General features: G+C 38.1%; 1 protein-coding gene and 1 long non-coding RNA gene across 2 annotated transcripts in view; one reads left to right on the plus strand and one right to left on the minus strand.

The window, feature by feature from the left end:
• Positions 1 to 7346, minus strand: part of LOC126915956 (NAD(+) hydrolase sarm1) — a 137811-nt gene extending 130465 nt beyond the window's left edge. Inside the window, exon 1 of the mRNA XM_050721213.1 lies at positions 7159 to 7346. Coding sequence (XP_050577170.1) covers positions 7159 to 7197 — 39 coding nt within the window. The 5' untranslated portion in view covers positions 7198 to 7346. The remainder of the gene's footprint in view (positions 1 to 7158) is intronic.
• Positions 7347 to 7878: 532 nt separating this feature from the next.
• LOC126916045 (uncharacterized) overlaps positions 7879 to 22341 on the plus strand; it is a 57076-nt gene continuing 42613 nt past the window's right edge. Inside the window, exon 1 of the long non-coding RNA XR_007710399.1 lies at positions 7879 to 8019. This is a non-coding gene — a long non-coding RNA (uncharacterized LOC126916045). The remainder of the gene's footprint in view (positions 8020 to 22341) is intronic.

The following is a 22341-nucleotide window of genomic DNA, read 5'->3' on the forward strand; positions in this document are numbered from 1 at the left end:
TTTTCCTTGGATGGGCGTTCATTTTTCGAAATATTTTAATTGGCGCGATTAATGATAAAAACCTTGAGAATCTTTCTCGACACGAGGAAGAGTGAGAAATAAGAAAGAACCACTGTACGGTAGAATAGTTCCACGATTAGGAAATTATACGCTATCAGCCTTTATCGAAAACGTACGATCAATCTACAGAAAGCCATAGTTAGTTCAATATCTCTAGTCGAAATATAACTGTACTTAAACCCTAATATGTATAATTACCACGCTATACGTTTATTTGCTCCGACCGAAGATGTAAAAATCGCGTAATGTAGTGCAAAAAATGAAGTACCAGTTACGATATGATAAATGCAGCGGTCACGCTAATGGAAAGCTACTATTCCTTAATGATCCGTTTGATTAATCGTAACGTCGGATGTGACAACGCGTTAGACGAATTAGCAATAGGCTATCTCACTTTTCTCGGATCTCGTAATATGATAATTACACCTGATGAAGAAGGACTCTACGGTTCCTCGTTCAAGGCGTCCCACTTATCGAAACGGACCAACCATTAATAGATTCGATTAATCAACTCGAAATCTTAGGCAAAAGATGACCAGAGGGACTCTCACTCGCAGTTACAATAACCTTTCCAATCTTTCTTCGACGAAAAGACGTTCCAAAGACTGATCGCCGCGGGCAAAGCCACTTAATTATCATGATTAACTCGATTAACTCGTCCTTCGCACCTGCCTCATTCCTTCTTCTCTTCTCCTTCTTAAAAACATCCTGTTGACCCCTAAAAATTCACCTGGTCTATAAATTAATTCGCTTAACGTAGCCTCTGATAGATGCCTGTGCTACTTTCCTTTTTTTTTTTTTTTTTAAGTCGCTGCATGTGAGATGTTTCTTCGAAGACCACTCATTAAATTTTGTCCTATCGGCAATTTTAAACTACATTGAAAGAGACGAAATTTGCAATAAATTACGAACAGTAGCTATGTAAAGTATTTACAAGTACCATTACTCACCAATTAATCGTTTTTTTTTTTTTCTTTATCAAGCTCTATACTTCATTTTCATAATATTAAATTTGTTTGATCGTACGATACTGCTAAATGATACGTAACACAATATGCTCGGACATAATTAATTAGTATGTAAATTCTGCGATAAAGATAATGGTGTGCAAATGCTTATTTTAGCCACTGTATATCGATCGTTAAGAAGATTTATAATAAAAATGTCGAGATCTCATTGTGTGGACTGTTACGAATAGTTGGAATATTCATATGACTTTTTTATGTGAATTTAGATTTCAAAAAAAGAGCGAGATAAATGTTTTTGGGGACATAAATTCTGCATTTGGGCGAGACATTGTCCATTCAATTTAGATACTTTCCAGTGCATAAATTATTCGAAAAGGATATGTAACTGTTTGCAAAAATGTCAGAAATTGAATTCTATAAACTATAGGTCGACGAAACCTGTTAGTTACCGAGGAAATTTGAAAAATCGAATCCCGTGGAAATTATTTGGATTAAGAAGAATTAAAGTTTTATTCGAAAAAAACTTGAAATCCTTCAGGAGTAAAACAAATATAAAAATCCAGGATTTCACGGCTCAGAAACCTTTAGCGACGGTGATGAATACAGTTGGAAACGTGATACGCTTGGTACTATGCTTCGATTACTATTTTTATTCGACGCAATAACGGAGGACATTAAGCTAGAGGAACATAAATTCCCCGTGTCAAAAGGCGAAGGCAAACAAAATGGATTTTCCGTTTTTACGACGTCCTGAGAAAACGATCCTGTTCGACGGTTTCTCAGCTGAATAACTGTCCTTGCTTCTCGATTACTACTTACTCATTAAAGTGTCGCGGGACTCGAGGCGATCGCTTCATTTTCATGTCGATAATGTCTATTACACTGCGTGGGACTTTACGATACTCAATTGTTTACGCGATTGTATCGCTCGAGGAGAAAAATTGCGAAGAAAAATGATTGTACGTTCGATATTTATCCAATGCCTTTGTTGCAAAATCGCGGCTGGGAAGGATAGACGTCTGGACAAGCACATTGACTAATAATTAATAATCGACCAGCGCGTTGAATGGTTTTTCAAGTTAATATGGCAATGAGTTGTAATTATCTTATGTCAAGAAGATATATTGATGGAAAGAGTATGGTAAGATGGATATTATGTCAAGATTATCAAGATATTATGATCAAGATATTAACGGAACATTTTCTAGTTATCGTTGACACAAGGAATCGTCGAATCAAATTTTATCTTTTACCCTTTCAGAGTCAACGTTGCGTTGATGTATTTATGTTTTTTAAATAGTATGCATTCGCTCTTTGGGCCTTATTTTGTGGATTAAAGAGAATCTTAACAGATGTTGCAGAAATATTGCATGCCATAACCAACCCTAATGAAATGTACGCGAAATACCAGCAGTTTTGTTTTACTAACAAACCTCAACACATAAATATTTTTCACGAATTTTGCTCTAACGGTGTTATCGCGCATACCACTCGAGTTCTGCCCTCTCGTAAATCGTTATTCTTTTATAATGGCACTTGCGCTCCGCTTGAAACTTCTTACGTGTGCTGCAAAGGTGGCCAGCAATAGCGTGTTGTCCCCATTTTCGTCACGAACCCTTCAATTAAACCCGTAAATTGTAAGAAATTCTTAGTCGTTGGAAAACGCGAAGTTTTTACATTAGTTCACCGACCCGTGAAGCCCAACAAAGGATTCACGAGAGAGTTCTGGCTCGTGACAGCAGATAACACCGTGACAAAGTAGTCGCAGCTTTCCTGCAACACCTGATACCTCGTAATTACCCGTGTCATCCTTAATTGGGTTATGCCGACTGCTTGCCGCGATCGCCGTCGTGTTTCGCGTCGGCCTTTTTTTATCCGATCTCGCGTTACGCGCCTAACAAACGCACCGAAATAATCAACGTAATTTGCAAACCGCGTCAGGCATTTTCATTACTTCGTTTCTTCGTATGTTCTTGACCTGAACAACGGGTTTCGCTTTGACGCCGCTTTCTCGAATTCATTTCCATCGTCCATACAGTTTTTATAAATTAACTTTTCAAAAGAGTATAATTCTTTCTTTATTTGTGGGCTATATCGCGCGTATTAATTAACTTCTTGCGATAACTGCGGGCTACTTTTAAGAAACAGTTCGTTTCAGGAGTACGAGTTAACGAGGATATTATTTAAAATTGTGTAAGTTTTCCTTCGTTTGGCAGCCAAATTGATTGTTATTAATTTTGTTCCTATGGTTATTGACAGCTGATTTTTAAAAAATGATTATCTTTTTAAAAAGATACAAAATAGAATTACAGGCATCTCGTGATCATTCCTTCGATTTGAAAGGAAGATAGCGATATGTATCTGGATTAAGTTGGGTGTGGTAGAGAATGGTGAAAGGAACGTTCTTTTTTTTTATTTAAAAACTCCCGTTCTTATTTAACAACTAATTGAAAAATAAAGAGAGATATCCCAACATTAGTTTTATCGAAGTAGATACTAAGTCAATAGAATGAATTAGAATCTCTAAACTATCAATTTGCTTACGTTACAAAATGTGTTATAAAACGGTAACCGAGGAATTAATAGTAAGTAGCAGTAAGCAAAAGGTTCGATTTCCTTTTTCGTAACAAAAATATAAAAATGTATACGATTTTCCTTTCCTATCTTGACTGTTGAGAACGTATAATAAAATGAAAAGTGAGCAAAAAGAAACAAAGTACATCTCGTTGAGGAAGCTGCCAGGACAAGAACGCAAGCTCGAATGATTTACGCTTCTTTGGAAGTCGTAAAGACATCAGCCATGGAAGACTAAAAGTTCTTACGGATATTTGAAAGAAAATTTACGGTGTTCTCCCGAGACTCGGTGGAGAATTAGTAGAGACGGAGTTGGGTTAATTGCAAGGCAAAATACGCAGCTTTTTCTATAAGACCGGCACCAATCTTTGATATATCGTTGGTGATAAATTAGCGAAATTTCGTTCGATTACAATCGGGACATAGCGTGGTATTATCTCATATCTTTGGATAAAAACTAAACATCTTGAAAGCTCGTAAACGCTGGAGAAATTATTAGATCCTTTAAGCAGCGATTATTTAGTAAATCAGTCTTGAGGAATTCACGATGCGATTATTCGCCAGGATTGCGTTAATTTCTGCCTTACGACGAAAACAAAACAAGTAAAAAGTCTACTAGTTTCGCATGGAATAACGTAAATGATCCTGAGACAACTTGAACGAAATTTGATGTTAATTATGATAATTCATTATACATACGATTCCGTAGAATTTATAGTAAGATCGAATATATGTATGTGCAAATGCGAGGGACGTAGAAAAAACAGACGGGCAAATATTTTGGTCGACACGATTGAGTTGACCGAATGGAAAAATTTCGGGTATTAATAATTAATTGCGAATTCTTGCGTTATTCGTTGGTTTATGATTGAAGCGAGCAAGAGAAGGATACGAAAAAATACATTTCTCATATTTTATAAGAGAACAGTTTTTAGATTCAGTACGTTGTCGATAGATCCTACGTTACGAAAATTGTTTGTCATAACATTAGAATATTAAAGATATAAAAAATGTATTTCTTAATAGTTTTGAGAGGCATCGTGTTCGATCTTGACAGATTCTTTTTTTCATTTTCGGCTATGGCATATCAAGGCATTAGTTTTTAGTCAAAAGTGGAAATAAGAAAATGAAGAAAAATTTATTTGCCGGATTATCCTTCCTATGAGCTTCGATTTTTTTCATCTTCCGTTTTCTGTAATAATACTGATTCGTTGTTTTACGACAGTTAAAGCACGAATTAACATTTTGTTGTTTCAATTTCGGTGGTACAGTTGTAGTTTGTCATGCAATTTGCATAATATAAAGGTTGGTTCGTGTTAAATGTTATTAATTCGCCGCACGTAGTAATAAATATTAATTTTCGAGGGTTTAATTTTGGTTTCACTGATCGCACAAGCTGAAAATCGTTATATATCAATGCGACTGTCTATATTAAATTACTGACTCCGAATGAACGATATAATCTTCGGTTAATTATCGGGTATCTCTTCAAAAAAATTTATCGGTATGTTCGAACATGTAATTTGCAATGCAACTTGAAGTCGAGCTACCCGAGCAACGAACAAATTATGATGAACGTTGTAAAAAGCGGACCGACAACGCTTACGATTACCGTTACGATTCTCTTACTTGTAATTTACGTCACTTTTTGCGTCAGGAAACTCGAAATACGTAATTTGTTAAATATTACAGAATTCCTCGGATTTTCTTGTCCATTATGTTAATACACTTATCTTATACGATTTTTCATTTTCAATCATTTTTGCTTCGAATGTATCTATCTCCATAAACATTCAATAAATAACTTACAATTATTGTTCGTATTAACCCTCTGTAGGATAAGTGGATGGTTTACGTTTAGGTATAATTCTTTCTATTATCTGACGTCTTAAGAAAAATCTAAAACGAGCACAGTGTAATATTAACTACAAATTTCTCCAATAATTATCCTCCAAAATTATCATACAATCTAAAGAAACCTTTGTAAAAATTCGCCATCGAATTACTTTATCGAAAAACGTATCTTCTTGATTTTCATGAATATAATATGTTATAATTATGGATTTTCTAATAATCCTAAACCTAAGGCAATAAAAATAACCTGTAGAAAGCTTCGTCGCTCTAAACTATACCATGAAAAAGGACACGTTGCTTCGTTTTATCATCCGAAGGAAGGAAAGAACGTTCGAAAAATCCTTCTAACTTTATTCTCACGTTTCTCTCGAAATTCGAACGCTTCGAATCTCAGACAAATACGATGCGCGTATGCAACTAGAAAGAATAGACTCGCGGACGATCGCAGCAGACTGCTTGACCGATCGTAATCGGTTTTTTTCAGTCGTATATCAGCGACAAGATTGGTTTCAGAAAATAACTCGCAGTCGAGTTATTCTCGACTCGAAGGCCGCGTGCCCGTTCCGTGTGGCACAATTGCACAATTGCGAATCTGTTCGATATCTATCAGCTGACGGGCAGCCCCCTTTCACCCGTGCACACCCCCGTCCAGCCGTTTTTCCCGTGGATATCGTCGCTTAGCCGCGATGGTTTTTTCGCAACGCGACTCGTTAGGATCTAACGATGCCGCTCTGTCGCTTGTGCAATCGATTGGTAACAGGTTCTGTGAGAGATTCCTTCGACTGTTTGGTGTTATTTAAGAAGATATGAAAGGGGAGAGTATTGAACACGTATCGATCTTATTGATCGTATTCTGGGTGTGGTAGGATTTTAACGAGCGAGTGTAGAGTGTTTGGAAATAGAGTTCAGATTAGCGATACATATTCCGTCTGGAGCAATATTTCGTAATATAGCGTGCGTAATATATGCGTGGCTCTGTATCTTCGTATTATGTTTCGATAGTTTCTTTTAAACGTTTAGCGTTATTTAAAAAAATGGTCAAAGAACTGATACGCGTCGATTCTATTGATCATATCGTAGAAGTACGTAATACGATTTTATTAATAACGTAAGATTTGTAATAACGTAGGGTGTTGGATGAAGCGAGGAATGTTCAGTTTAGATAGAGCGCTACTTGTCGATATTTTTCACTATGGAATCTCCTTTTTCATGTCGTTTTTGTGTTCTTCTAGTTGTCTCTAAATGTTTCAGAAATATGGAATTTAATTTCTGATAAATAAATAGCGATATTACCTTCTTTTTGTAATTACACTTTCACGTTTCAAACTCTTCTAGCTAGTTTTAATAAAATTCCATTTTTATCGTCTTAAGAAGCGTCTCGGTATTATCATAATCGAAGCGTGCTGCCATCTTGCAGAATGGTCACGCACCGAACTTACGATATCTCCTGTCTTCGTATCAACTTGTATTTAGCACTAAAGATTCGAAAATCCAAAATATATCCCTTAAATCTTCTTAACAACTATTTCACGATCGAATATTTACACGTACGAGAATCACGATTAATATTTGAAACTTTCAACGAATATCGAGTTATAATATAAATATTGAGAAATAAGAAAAACCGGACGAATTTACGTTACAAACCGATAGGACAAATACGAAAAACGATAAAAATATTTAAAAATCGGAAAGAACTCACCTTCTTGCGATGCGGACAGCAGGACGATCCATTGCCCATGGTTCTTCCGATCTGCCAAACAGCGAAAGAACCGAGCTACGCATCGGTTGACAACATCCCGACGCACCGGTCGCCTTTCTGAATTTTCGTCGCACAATCAACTCTTCTGTTCGTCATCGTTGCGCTGAAACCTGCTTCGAGAAAGTTGTCGTTTATTATCGCGTTGGTATTTAAGCCAGCTGGTCCATTGAAAGTTCAATCGCCCCCGTTAACCATTCGGTGAATCTTAAGCAAATTATCTTCCGAAGAATCGTATCATCGTATTCTTCTTCAGATTTTTCTTAAGTTTCAACCGTTCGTTTCGTCAGTTTCTTTGAAGTTTTCTCGTTTCTCCATCTCGAGTTCATAATAATATTTCTAACGTTCCCGAACGAATCTCTCTTTCTTCACGATTCTCGAGATTTTCGTCTATCGCTTTTATCTATCTCTTCGAACTTTTCTTCTTTCGTCATCTTCCTCTTCGAGTTCATAACGCTATATCCAACGATCTCGAACGAATCGTACAATCTTTTCTCCTTCGCGCTTCTTCGTGTCTTCATTCGTCAATCTTATCAGCCAGTTGGAAATTTTCTCGTTTTCCCATCTTCCTCCTCGAATTCATAATATCTAACGATTTTCCAATCTTGCAGGTGAAGAGTCGAGAGCGAAAGAAGCAGAGAACCACGATGAACCGACCGCATGAAACTGAGGAAGCCGTAGCAATGGAAAAGAACGGATGGGCTGACAGTAATACTCCGATAATATAGATTACCGTGTCAGCTGTGCAACTCGTGGAAATATAAAGTTTCGTCGTGCAACGTCTCTCCGGGATCGACAAAGTCGGTGAGTCGAACGGAAAACTAGACTTTTCTTGATAAAAATCGGTTTCGAGTCGGCGATTCGTTCATTCGCTCGGTAATTTCTCTTTTCGGAAGCGTAACGTCTCTAAATCGCGGAAATTCGTTACGAGTCGTTGATCACTGTGCACGTTCCGTTCCCTCGACTTTTCTCCTGGTTTCGATATGCTTTTTGGCGCCAACTATGGACCAGCGTGGTTGTGCAGTTGAGCGATAACAGCTCCAGTTTTGACCTCTCGATACGGGAACGTGGAACCTCTAACGAGTGTCAAGAGGTTGGCCAAGTCGAAAATAGAATCTGACGTGTTACACAAGAATGTTTTTTAATATGGGCTCGACGGATGGTTCGCGCGTCTCGAACATCGATCGTTGCATTTCGTTGTTCGTTCGTCGATCCACGAGATTAAAGGATAGTTTCACGATCACGTAGAATTTTAATATACAATCGTTTGTTGCTACAGAAATGTACAGTATGTCGATGTAAGAGATCGAGTTGAAAGAAGCATCGCGATATTTGAAATTCAGGTTGAAATATAGGCGCGAAGTTTCAACAATTTTGTCCGGTAAATAAAATTCGAAGCTTGTCGATCGTCACACTTCGCTATTTATTTTTCTCGTTGAATCTTAAAAATATGAACGAGACGACGATCTATAGGATCGTAGATTCACGATCGCATAGATTCTTAATGTACCACACAAACTGATATTGAATCGATTTGAAGAATGTATCGTAATATTTGAAATTCAAATTCTACTTCAAATATGGCCACGGAGTCGCGACATTTTCGAGTAAAAATTCAAGGCTCGCCGATCGTTGCACTTTAACGTTCGTAAAACGTCGATAATACGATAATTCGCAACCATAACCGAGCCGATAATCATACCGAATCTGGTTAAACAAAAAAGTCTCGCGGTTCGTTAAATATAAATTCAAATATTGCCGCGAAACGACTATCTTCTCGAACGGTGATAAAAATTCGAGACTCGTGGATCACGATAAGAGAAAGAGTTGGTCACCGGATCGGCGTATTTGAAAAACTGCCACCGAAATTCGAGGAAAGTCCGCTTCCACGTGTTTACGCGTGCGCCAGCACACGGTACCAATATCCACGCGAGTCACCGCTTTATTTTCCACCGTTACATCACTGTCGTCAGCGTTTCACTGCCTTCTCCCCTCCAACGACAGTACTCGTAGTTTATCGAGCCTCGCAAAAACAAAGATCCACGCGATCCTTCCTGTCACGCCGTTCGCGACTGGTCTTTCCGGTTCCTCCGTCGCTCCTCCTAGAGAATATACCAAGATTTATAACGTTCTCCACTTCCACGATCCACTTTCCAGGAAGAATTTCTTCGCCTTCGTCTAACCTTCGTTATGGCGGGGAACAGAGAGATTCGACTTTGTACTCGCGTGATTCGGGGCAAAGATTCCCCTGGTACGAGCTTCAAAATGTTAACATTTCTCTTCGAACTTCTAAACGATACACCAACGTTCAAAATGCGTAGGTTTGTATCGCACTTATGTACACGAGGAATCTTAAACATTCGATCTTTTAATTTTCACTTTTGATACGTTCAGTTTTTCTTGATACGTTCAGAATTTTGAAGCACGATATATATCGCGATTCGCAATTTGTAATTTTGTACATATACCATACGCGAAGATTATATATACGAAATTGTAAACTTTTAATAAGCGAAGCACTTTCGCAAGCGATATCGATCGACGAAGATAAAGTTTCTACGCTTCTTCGATCGTGGATACAAAGAAACTTAATTTATCATTCTCTTCGAATTTCAACACTGTACAGTGCTATTCAAACTGCGGAATATAATTTTGTATACGCGAAGAACGAAATCTCCAACTAGTCGAATCACTTTTTCAAATTCGTCAGCTTTTCGATTACGATTGATCGATTTACGAAAACTTCTTGGGACGTCGATTCAAAGAACTTTACCAACTTCCTTCGAATTTCGAGGCAGTACACTTTCAATTCACCACGGTAATCTTCTATGCTCAAAGAATCTCCGCGACAAATTTTCGCACAACTTTCGAGCCACACTTTGGAGCTGAAACTCGCGAGGTTTAATTCACAACTGATCGATGCATAAACACACTTGTTGGATCATCGATTCAAAATGGATTTCGCGCCCTTCGAGTGACGGAGAATGCGAGGACGAACGGATCGCGAAGCGTTCGACACATAACTGGCAACAGAGGTCCGTGCATTTCATTCTTGCGCAGCACGTGTTGATCGTAAACAGTCACTTGCGTCAGCGCGCGTCCCGCGGAAACTCGTTTTGTCAATGAAGCGACGAAACGCGTGAAAACTGGCGTCGTTAACGCTGCGAACAACCTGGCCGAGTGTCGTTTCCCTGGCCGAGACCGAAATAGGCAGGCTGAAACAAGGAAATCGATCCTCTAGCCGTTTTCCGTGTCTCTTTTTCACTGTCCCACTGTTCCATGATGTTCCATGACGACGTTCGATCGACCAAATACCAGAGATGACACGATGGAATTTTCATGCGACATTCTGACGTAACGAAACTCGTTTTCGCGACACTTTGCTCGTACGTTGAGGCTAAATCTTACTTAAGCCGCCGCTCTTTCGCTATATCTGCAAATCGCTGACATCATTTCGTTCGTTTCGCGTCTTTATCGGTGGAACATTACGTATGTTTTTGTCACAGTCGCTTGGAAACGCTGTAGTTGAGTGGAAAAATGCGTTCTAATATCTGCTCCATATTATTACGTCATTGGTTTCAGATCGATAATCGACGTTGAATGAATTTCTTGCGAGATTTTTAATAAAAGAGTCCTTCCATGCAATGGAATCTTTTCTTAATTGCTTTTCTAAGATTCTGGGACATCTACGGCTGTCGCAAAATTCTTAGGTTCTACACAAATTTTTCCTCGACGTTATATTTTACTAAACTCGTGCTTGACACGTAACTAGAGCTATCTTCGTGTTCCTATTAACAAGGTAGTCGTTTGAAAAATATCACGAGTTTTACTTTCTTAAAGACAAACTTATCGTTAAGAACGGACTACGACGCACCTTTCGTGATTTAATTAAATATACTTCTTTCACTGTATAATTACGTAGCACGCCTACAAACAAATTATCCGACAATTATAAGAAATCCTTGGATGTTCCATGCTCTTCCAAAAACAGATAACAGTTAACAAAGATCGTATTTTCTCGCCTGGAACAAGTCAAACGAGCAACTTGCAACTTGTTATCGCATCAGCGCACTTAACGACTAGTCGATAATATTTTCCAACGATATTAGTTTCTATAGTTAGAAACAGGCGAGCACGTTCGATGAAAGCGATAGATTAAGAACTTCGTAGCACGCGATTCGATGGGCATACGCGGCAGTTAAAAACTGGTGAGCACGTAATCGAAAGAGAGCCAGAAGAAGACTGAAGAAACTCGAAGAAAGCCGGCTTCGAGGTTCTTCTCTTTCGTGCGACACGAGCGTCGTTTCTTATCGTGTACCGCCTGTAAACATTGCTTATATGTATCATATGCCGATCACGTCGATTTTAGGCCGGACCACCGGGCCAAACGCGACCCTGGCTTCCGCTTTCGGTCACGGTGCGCCGCAATTTTGAAACGGTACTCTTTTCGACGAGAACAGAAACGTTAGAGAGAGGGAAACGAGGTCACCGGCCCGAAATTCGAGTCTTAATTTCTTCTTCTGGACACAGTTTCTCGTATTAGGTGGGAGTCGAAGTTGGGTTAGTATCGCGGAACAATGTTTTACGTAGAATGGAAGATTTGTCTGTCTTTTCTCTGTTCTTGCACGTTTTCGAATATTTACGCTTGTCAACTGCACAAATATCCGCAGTTCTAAGATTATAACTTAAGCACTTACGAAACTAAAGCAGCGTTTATACGTTTAAATGTTATCGAATTTACGTGATTGAATTTCAGTTCTCAAGATCTTGATTTACACCGTTACCATTCTCGTTTTGACGATTACAGATAATAACAGATACAAATATAGTGTCGACACGTTAAAAAACTGACTCAATAGCAAAGTGCGGAAAGATATTGCGCATATATCGCCACATCGTCAATTATTTCTCGTTATCTTCGCTTATACATCGAAACTTACCTCGAACGATCGGTTCTCCACTCGATAGATCCCGCGTACAGTTAATTCGTGTATCGGCCAGTTCGATCGATAAATCTCGACGATCGGGCAAAATCCGTTACCTTTTTCAGCGAGCCAGCCAGACAGCGTGCAAAAAGGATGGAAAGCTGGAGAAGAAACCATGTGGATGTCCAGTGGGTAATGATATTAGCTGTAAAGAGAGAAAGGAAAAAGCCCAGAGGCCTGCCCACGTGTAATCTAAGACTCGCTTCCCTTTATCATTAATCAGCCTTGCAAACAGTTTCATTAGGTCTTATTATTTTCTCGGCTGTTATCTGTGACTCCTTAACAGCGTAACTTATGGCGTCCGACAGCCTGATTAGAATCTCCCTGGCTGTAATTTCTCCGCTAGCCGGTCTGCCATTTATCGTCAATGTCCCAACTGCCAATCGGTGTCGTGCGCGCCGATTGCTCGACTCGGAGACCTCCTTCAACTCGCCACTTGCAAAAGCCAAGACTTGGTCGTCGGTACTCGCGCTTTTTCCGCCTTCGAGACGTTCTTCTTCAAACAGAAAAAGAATTCCCCGTCGTCTGGTATCGTGTCACGAGGTTTTTGTCACAAAGGAAACGAACTGTTCAAATGCGAGTTCCAGGCACGATGACTGCAGCGTTTTTGTTGCAAGGGATATTGCTGCGTCATTTTTGCATTTTTCCTTTTCTATATTTCTGAATAATGCATTCTGTTGATTGTCGATGGTTCTATATTTCAAAATGGAGATATCTTTCTATGAATTTGATATTTTGATAGCAACTTTGACAGACATACGAAATTAATTTAGATAAGAGCGTTCCGAGAAACAAAGGATTGATGTTGTAAGAATAGCAGGTAATTTGTATCGATATACTCTGTTACGCTGCCAATAATTTCTTTATTCAAATGAATATATTTTTTCAGGTATTTTGGTAGTAGGACAAAGGTAGGTGTAAGTAAAATTTGGATGGAATTGCCTCCGAATCACGGAGTACAATCGGTGATCAGTATCTTTGAAGGTTTTAGAAAAAAATGGACGACGATTTATCAAAACATGTATAACGATTTATTAAGGATCTATTTAAGCATGTTAAATTTCATGAAATGCAGGTACCTACCTATCTACTCACTAGCGTTACATTAGACGCGCATTTTACTCGCAAAACTGTACGATCTATTTCTTTTTATTTGTTTACTTTTTGTTTTAAAGGAGAGTTGCATAGAATTGCATTTAGTTTCCTTCGCCGATTTATTCTTGCTTAGTACGATCGTCGTCACACACTCAAATCAAATACATATTTCGAAATATTCCAAGGATATTATTTTCGTATTATTTTTACACAATTTCTGCTAGGATAGTTTTTCAATCAATTTTTTTTTCTTTTCTTCTTTTTTTGACATTTCATCGATGTTCTTCAATTTTGTTTTTTTTCTTTCCTTTTCTGTTTTCTTAATCAAAGATATCCAGGAATGATCTTTGCTCTGCATTGTCGATAAATTTAGATAAGGCAAACAGAACGATCTCCTTCGACATCAAACACACGACATATCGAAAATAATTTCTGTATTCGAGTCGCTTGCGTGCTGGCAAGGCCGCGCACGATCGTGCTAGACACCAGAATAAATCTGCGTTTTAAGTCTGCCTACGTTAGTTTTGATTGCCAGTCTTCAATGCTCTGGTATTTTTTTTCAGATTTTCCATGTTTTCCCTTTTATTTTATTTTGTTTGTCCTTAGGATTCGTCGTTCTGTCGATCGTCCGAAGGCTGAGACGTGGAGTTTCGAAAAAATGGTTTCGATTAAACTTTCGAGTCCGAAAAACGTGCTCGCACTATACAAAACGTTGCTATTTTATTATGCGTATGAACTAGAATTTTATTTCTTGTAGTCGCATGCAACGAGAAACCAAATTATATCTAATAATTATTATTCCACACGATTATTCCAATTTTGATAGAAACTATTGCAAACAAATAAACTCGATGAAAATGAAAATTTTAGTTGTTAGATTTCCGAGAGAGGATTATTTCCGATTTCTCGCTGCAATCGATCGTTTCTTACGCTACCAGTCGGAGAGAATCTTATAAACTTAATTTACACAATCGATCCTACGTTGTCGCGAAAAATTATACGACGCGCGAATGCAAATTATCGAGCGATCGAGAAATTTCATCGGGAAAGTTTAATCGCCTCGCCTTTGAATTTTTGTCTTTTTTTCCTTTCGCTGTGAATATACTTTTGTGTGTGTGCATGTGTGTGTATGTGTGTGTGTGTGCGCGCGTGCATTCATGCACGACGTGTTCATTCGTTTGTTCATCCGTGTGTTTACGTGCTGCATATTTCTTTCTCTTCTTCACATCTTTTGATTCATAGTTTCCCATGGTATTTGATTATTTAGCCGAAAGTTGTAGAGTAGAACGCTTGGAATTAGAAAGGCTGGAATCGACTACGATCTTTTTTCCGTGAAGATCCACTCTACGACGATAAATGTGCATATATCGATAGATCGCTTTTCTTAACGAAGAATCTAAAGAAAAAAGAAAAATGCAAATAAAAACTCCTCTCTTTTTTTTAGATTCCTCGTTAAAAATCCTCGACGCGGTCTTAATTATAATTGATGAAGTTTTTACAGCTAATTACCAGAGAAAATAAGGGCTTAAGACCAATTTCGTTCTCTTTTTTTTTTCCTTTTCCAAAAATGTTATTCGAGAAACGTTCATACTTGAAACGTGTCCAGAATTTCCATTAAATTTCAAGCATAATTTTCAAACGAAAACTCGCCGATAAAGCGTTCGATAACAATTCCAGATTTGACATACGCGCGAAAGAAACGTAAAGACGAACGTGTCGAAAATCTTTTATTTAACTAAACTTCAAGTATAACTTCGATTGAAAATTCATTGATAATGCGTTCGATAACAGTTGGAATTCGATTTTGACGCGAAAGAAACAATAATGGTAATTTATTTCGAATTTTGATTTCCAATAATTTCTCAAAACTGGTCTCGAAGCACCCGGTGCGTAGACATATCTACGACATGTGCACGATAAATCTTGAAATATATCGACTGCGATCAAGATCGCGCGTTGATCGAAAGCGTACATCGAATAGTCTGTGCGAATCTCCTCTCTCCGTCGTAAAGGATCGACGCAACAGTGTATCGATATACTGATATACCATTATGGTCGGTTCCTTACAGTATGTTTTAAGTTACGAGCTAGTTTCGAAGAAACGCGACTTCGTCTATCGGAAATCGATTTACAAAGACTACTTAGTTGTGAAAGACACGATTGAATCTACAATTCAAAAGGTCGATTTCGATGGGAACGGGATAGGATTTTAATGTTTTCGTAGCCAATCGTTGATCATCGATCGTACCTTTCACCATGAACGTACAAAGTCAAACGTGGATCTATTAACAAAAAAAATTTATTCTCCGACGTAAAAATTGTTATAGATCGTAATACAAAATTTGTCCATAAGCGTTATCCTTAATTTGATCTCATTATTTTTTTCTGTCATATCCTATGACGAATACATGGTATATTTATTAAATTAATTTCGTTTTAATCCGCATCCCCCCCGAAATCGACCCTCTGGCTACACACCATACACGGAGAAAAGGGTGATACAAAATCTATGTCCAATCGAAACCGACACACACAGATAGAATAAACTGTTGTTTAGTTATTAGTTTAATAGTGATCAGCAATTAATTGCTTCCATCTCGTTTTACGTAGATTAAACAGATATAGGCATCGTAGACACGTAATTGTTATCTTAGTTGTTGTTTCTTATCTGCATTCGTCTTACTTCTTTACAGTTTCATTTTTTTTTCCTATTTACACTGAGTACATTGCCTCTGTTACGACGGCCTTTAAATCTTATCACTTGTTTTCTAGAACATATCGAAGAAAACACCCCCGAACTTTATCGACGATGCAAGGCGGAAACTCGATCGAGACAACGCGTTCTCGGTCCAATCTTGTACATTTTTCTCCCTTTTTCTATCATCAGGGAATTCTTTTATTATCGTGAGAAAAATCCGCTCTCTTCACACCACACCTATCGAATTTCGTGCAAAATATTCTTCCGAGAAAAGTTTTTTCAAAAATATCTCTCTGATCTCGTTCTTCGAGAATCGAGCCAGCTAGGAAATCGTCGCTCGACACCTCCGCGACATATTTCTCCACCCACTCGTGCTCTTCTTTTATATTACAAAGATTATTCGGTAATCGCTGACCTCTACTAAATCGTATTTAATAAAACGCTGCGAGTAGCGATGCAAAATTGTACTGTCTTTACAATTACCATTATTAACGCGGTCGGTCGGTCTCGCTTTCCCGAAAATACAAAAATTACACGGCGGAGATCAGCCTTTCTACTTCGTTCCCCTATCTTTTTACCTACAAATATTAACTCTTGCCACCTATCGTTGCGACGTAATAATATATTACACGAGGTCCGCCCTTATCGCCAGACGGACGTTTCTTAATAGATACAGACTATCGCGATTTTATAGATCGACGATCTCCCAGCGGGCTTAGTCGCGAGGCTCTCGATCGTTTTCCACGAGCATCGTTCCTATCAAAGTTCGGACAAGTTGCTAGGAAGAGGAAGAGAAAACGTACATTAAATGCTGTGCACACGGGGTGACATCGTCGGTTGATCGAAACTTCGTAAAACAGAAAAGATTAATTCGATTGTTTCAGAGAAAATTCTCGAATGTGTCGAATAATTTTATTTCTTTCGCTAGATTTTTAAGAACAAAGGTGGATGGTCTGTAATATAATATAAATAATGTTCAAATATTCTTGAGCCAATTTTTGTAAGAATTTTTATTATCTTTTACTTGTTTCTTCTTTTCGTATGGGAAATGGGTCGCGACAATTTAATCGACACCCCATGCGTCCCAGCTAATATATAAATCTTACAAGTGTTCGTGTGTGTTCAGGTGTATGTGTAGAAGGCATACGAGCATCCCTAAACATTATTTTGGCCGTGAATTGAGAGTGGTTCGAGCGCGAATGGACGATCGCCTGTTCGCCTCTAAAAAAGTACACATATATACCCGCTAATAGAAACGATCCTACGTGTGTAATAGCATCGACACGAAAGAATTTGTTACATATACATATCCGTAGAATATTCGTACATGTACAGGCTGTCACATTTATTTTCACCTCGTTAAACATTCTCTATTATTAACTACGGCACGATGAATCGTGTTTCAGAAATAAACAATTTTTCTTAGAAACGTTTTCTCGTGACGTTAATAAGAATAAAATATTTAACGGGGATAAAACGAATGAAAGAACCTCTACGCGTAGACGTACCTGTAAAGTTTTAAAAGAGTTCACACGCTTATCGCTTTACGTACACGTATCGTCGACAAAATTTCACTGTATATACAAACGCCACGCTAATCGGTGGCTTTGATCGGGGGTTAATTAAACGCACGAGTCCACGAAGAGGTCAAGATTCACCCTTCGAGCGTGGTTCGCCACGCATTTCCGACGAATCTGCTTGCAAACCACGTTCGAGAAGTCCTGACGTCAATCATTCTCATAACATTCCATGATCCGTTAATAAACTACTTGTGCAAAATTGTGAGTTTGTGTGTTCTAACAATTCGAGTCGATACATACGAATACGATTTTTATTTAAGTAGAGGATTTTTAGTTTATTTAATAGTTTTGCATCGTTTCTATTTTAAAGCTATCACAGAGGAATTTTTCTTTTTTCTTCTTTTAATCGACGGCTGTTTAAACGACAGGACTCCATAGGTTTATTTATCACGGATATATTTACAAGTACAAGACACCAAGAACAAGGGACACGCAGAACATTAAATAGACGATCATAAATCGATCAACGATCGAGCACTCGCATTTTGTCTTTTTTTTCTCATTTTGCTTCTTTATTCTTTCCTTTTTTTCCGTGAATTCATCGTTTGCACTTGACTTTGTTCTAATCTCGTCTAGAAACATAGATCGTCCCGGTAAGAAAAATTCGAGAGGCGTTCCGTTCGAGCGAAAAGGTGTTTCCACGGTTCGAAATATTTCAGAGTCTGCTACATGATTCGGGGACTCGTATTCGATGATTCGAACGCGAGAAAGAGACAAGTGAGTCGAACGAGCGAGAGTTCTGCGAGTAAAACCATGCCGTCGAGATATTTCGTTTTAAAAAAAATATATCCTCGCGCGATGCGTCCGAAGAGGCTAGATCGTCTTCCTAAATCGAGAAGTGCCGGATCGTTGAGCCTAGTATTTATATATACTAAAGTACCAGCTATTTTTTTCATTTTTTTTTTATCCTTTATTAATATGTATGTATAATTTATATGTATATATACGTACGTGTATAGAGAGAGAGAAAGAGTAAAAACGAGCTTCGCCCGTCTGCGCGAGAACGAACGTAACCACGTGACGCAAAAAAGGAATCATCGAGACGGGCGCGAGCTTTTTTTCTCGGTGTCAAGGGTTTTCTCAGAATGTAGCAGATTTCTCTTCTTTTTTCTTTCTTACAGTCTAGCTCGAGAATGGAAGATTAGCGAGGGGAGAATGAGGAATTCAAAGTGACGAAAAAAAAAAAAAAAGAAAATACTAGAATCAGAAAACGCGTACACAAGGATACAACTTCCACAGCTCGACGCTCGTCTTAACACCCACGCGATTGCTAACCCTAAAAAATACGTGCCTGCCCATTGAAAAAATGTTCGTCCTCGAATAATTTTTAAGTACGTACCCTACACGATTAAAACCTTAGAACCTTAACGATTTTTTGTTTACCTTAGATCGAGCTCTATTCTACTATTTACAACAACACGATTGAGGTCTTTTTGTGTTTGTGCCTGCCTGTTTCTTCCTTCGTTTCTATCTCTTTCGTTTTTTTTTTCTTTCATTTTTCGATGCATACCCTTCGTCATCGAGGGAATATCGAAGTGTCTTCTTCTTCTTCTTTTTTCTCTTCTCTGTAACTCCTTTCTTTCTTTCTTTTCTTTCTTCTTCCGTTATCGCTAATTGTGAAAAGGCTTCGGGCTACTTTCAAGGTACGCGAATTCTCGAGGTTACACGCTAATATTTACACGCTTACGAGTGCTAACAGTGTGCTCGCCGTCGAGTTTCCAAAGTCACTATAGCGATCCTATTTCCTCGACGGTTGCCATTTCCTTTTTACAGATATTACACGCACGTGACGAACTATTCTTCTCTCATTCGAATTTCTTTCTCTGCCATGTCACTCTGCTAGAGAGTTGGAAAAAAAGACGTCCGAAGAATTCTCCGAAAAGTATTTTATTTCTAATTGAATCAGCGATATGTGAAATGAAAATTGTTACAACGAATCGATGGTCACTTTTATGAAAGAAAACGTTGTTCGAACTATTTAGGAGCAATTGTACGTAGATGCGGATGTAATCGGCAAATGTTGAAATTTACACGCGTTTCGAAAAATTCTTCGAACGTCTACGAATCTAGAACGAGACCGGAATTGAACAACGCGAACAAAGCGATGGGGTCGATGGCGATTCCTCCGTTTAACAATGATAAACTGGCAGTGCTGATGCGAAAACTGTACTCCCAGGGAAGAACTACGATCGGTAAAGTCCTCTTTAGAATGAGATACGCTGTAAATGTGGCACGTGCAAATGATAATTTACCTTCCCATCTGCTTCTGAACAGACGTGCGTCTGGAAAACTGTTGTCACTGTACAAATCGATTTACCTCGTTCTTCTCTGCGTTCATTCTCTTCTCTCATCGATAAATTCACCATTTCGTATCGCATATATAGAAACCTTGGAATTTTTCAAACGAAATATTTGAATATCGAGGAATCGAATAACGTTTTTATTTTTAGAGACGTCGAAAAAATGAAAATTTTATATCGGATATTGAGAAACTTTGAAATTTCCCAAATACAGTAGCCAAATATTTAGAAATCTAGCTAGCGTTCTTATTTTTAAAAATGTTTAAAACATCAAAATGCTATATTGGATATTCTGGACAACTTTAGAATCTTTCAGATATTGTGCTCAAATATTTAGAAATCGAATAATCGTGTTTTCGTTGTTTGAAATATTCCAGAAATGGAATAAATTATATTTTAATCTTTGTGCCGCATAAATCACACTGGCATCATTTCTATTTCCATCTTGCTTTTACTATCAGTCATAAACGTTCTTCGTTATTTATTTCTACATCGTTTACATCTACATATACGATAACGATTTCTTCCTCCTCGACCCGTTTAACGCATTATCTTGAAATCCATGCAGAATAGAACGAGGAAAATCGCGTTTAAACTCGTTTTCTAGGACCCCACGACTGCCCATTCTGTGCTTTCGATCTTTGACTTATGCTTGGTACTCGTTCTTAGATCAGATTTTAGTTTGTTTACGATGAAAACGTGCTAGAGACACCGAGAGGATTAAATCAAGCGCTTCTCTTGCTACAAGAGATTTACGTTTTAAACGGTACTCTTACTTTTATCGCGTAAGGTCTCCACGTCTACGTATCGTTTCTCTTATGCTAAAATTACAATATGTCCAAGTTTCCAACTTTATAACGTAATTTAACATCATTTGATTATACGTTCAGTTCAGAACTTGTTTAATATATTTCGATTCTATTCGAAGACACTAGTCTTCGCAATAAACGAAAAGATTTAGAAGCTTCTCCTTCAAATATTTTTATGTTGATCATTTTTATTATCCACGACAACGAATATCAGTTGTCAGTAAAATTTTGAATCAATTTTAGGAATATTTTTGATAGTTTGAATACTTTCGCGATTATTAATGATACGTTTGAAAGAATTTCTTATATTACGAAATACGTATAAATTCGTACAGATGTAGCTTCATTTTACATTTTATTTCGAAATCCCGTTGTAGTAAAGAAGATGTATATTATTATTCGTTTCAACAAACTAAAATTTTAATAATTAAATTAATCATGTACCGACGGTATCGACATAAGAGGAACGATAGCAAGATTATTCCATAACGATTCTACAAAGAGAAAAATGCGACTTTACAGTACGATGAATCTACTCGAACAATCCAAAACTACTCGCAGTCGCAGGGTTCTCTAGAATTTGTTTACTAAATAGATTGTTTCGTTTTCCGTGCCCTGTACTATCGATTACTTGCACTTAACTTCCAAATGTGTATCTTGTGTTCCCGTCTATGCTACTCTCGTGTATCTTTTATGCTTAGAATTGAACCGACGTGTGTCTGTGAATGTGTGTTTGTGTTATAATATATCGTAAACGCAATATATTAAGGCCTCTTAGTTACTAACGACAGGTCGTCACGTTTATCATCTTCCGCTACGACGCTACAACGATACGAAGACGGCGACAGAATTTCCTGCTTCTCTTCCCTTCTTATTCCCTTCTGTCGTCCCTTAACAAAAAAAAAAAAAAAAAAGAAAAAAGTACGCTCGGCTATTCATTGTACACGCGAAAGTCGAAAAGTGCTTAGCTTTCTAATCTTGGTTTCTCCCTTTTCCCGTATTTCGTATCAAGGGACAAAAATCGTTCGAGAGAAAGGACGCGAAATCTGCGTCACTCTTGTCTCGTCTCTTGGCCACCAAGAATCTGGTGCGTGCGTGTTGTGGACCAATTGTGGATTAATTGTGGACCAATTAATTGCAGGGATCTCAGAGAGACACGCCAGTCGGTCGTGTGGTGGACTTACTAGTTGGGGCACCTACTAGTGTGGGGACAATGACGTTATATCGTATTTTATACATTTTATAATATAGCGGTTCTCTTTAGATTTTTTTTTTTTAATTTACAAGGGTGCCTTTTATAACGCCCTTTTGAGGTTTCATACTTGATTCAGACTTCACAGGCTTCATTAGAAATTATTCATTGGAAGCGAATTTGAGGATCCAATACTGTTCATAGTGATCTTGAGTAAAAGCGGTGAAGTGTTGGGTTGATGTGAGGAGGATTCCAGGGAAGGTTCAAGGAACTATAAAACGTGTTTTAAGTACAGCCCTAACTTCTAGTTTATTTATTTGAACTTCGTGTGGCTGACTGTCATGAAATTAGGAAATAGACTGGTGTCTTGGCAGTTTTTGTATCCTCGTATCGTTACTAACCGACTGGCTGTGTCTCTCCGAGCAGAAACGAAAGTAGCTGAAAGCAAAGCTGAGCTGAATCCGGTG

The sequence above is a fragment of the Bombus affinis genome, chromosome 5 (assembly GCF_024516045.1).
Source record: "Bombus affinis isolate iyBomAffi1 chromosome 5, iyBomAffi1.2, whole genome shotgun sequence".
In the NCBI taxonomy this organism is placed as follows: domain Eukaryota; kingdom Metazoa; phylum Arthropoda; class Insecta; order Hymenoptera; family Apidae; genus Bombus; species Bombus affinis.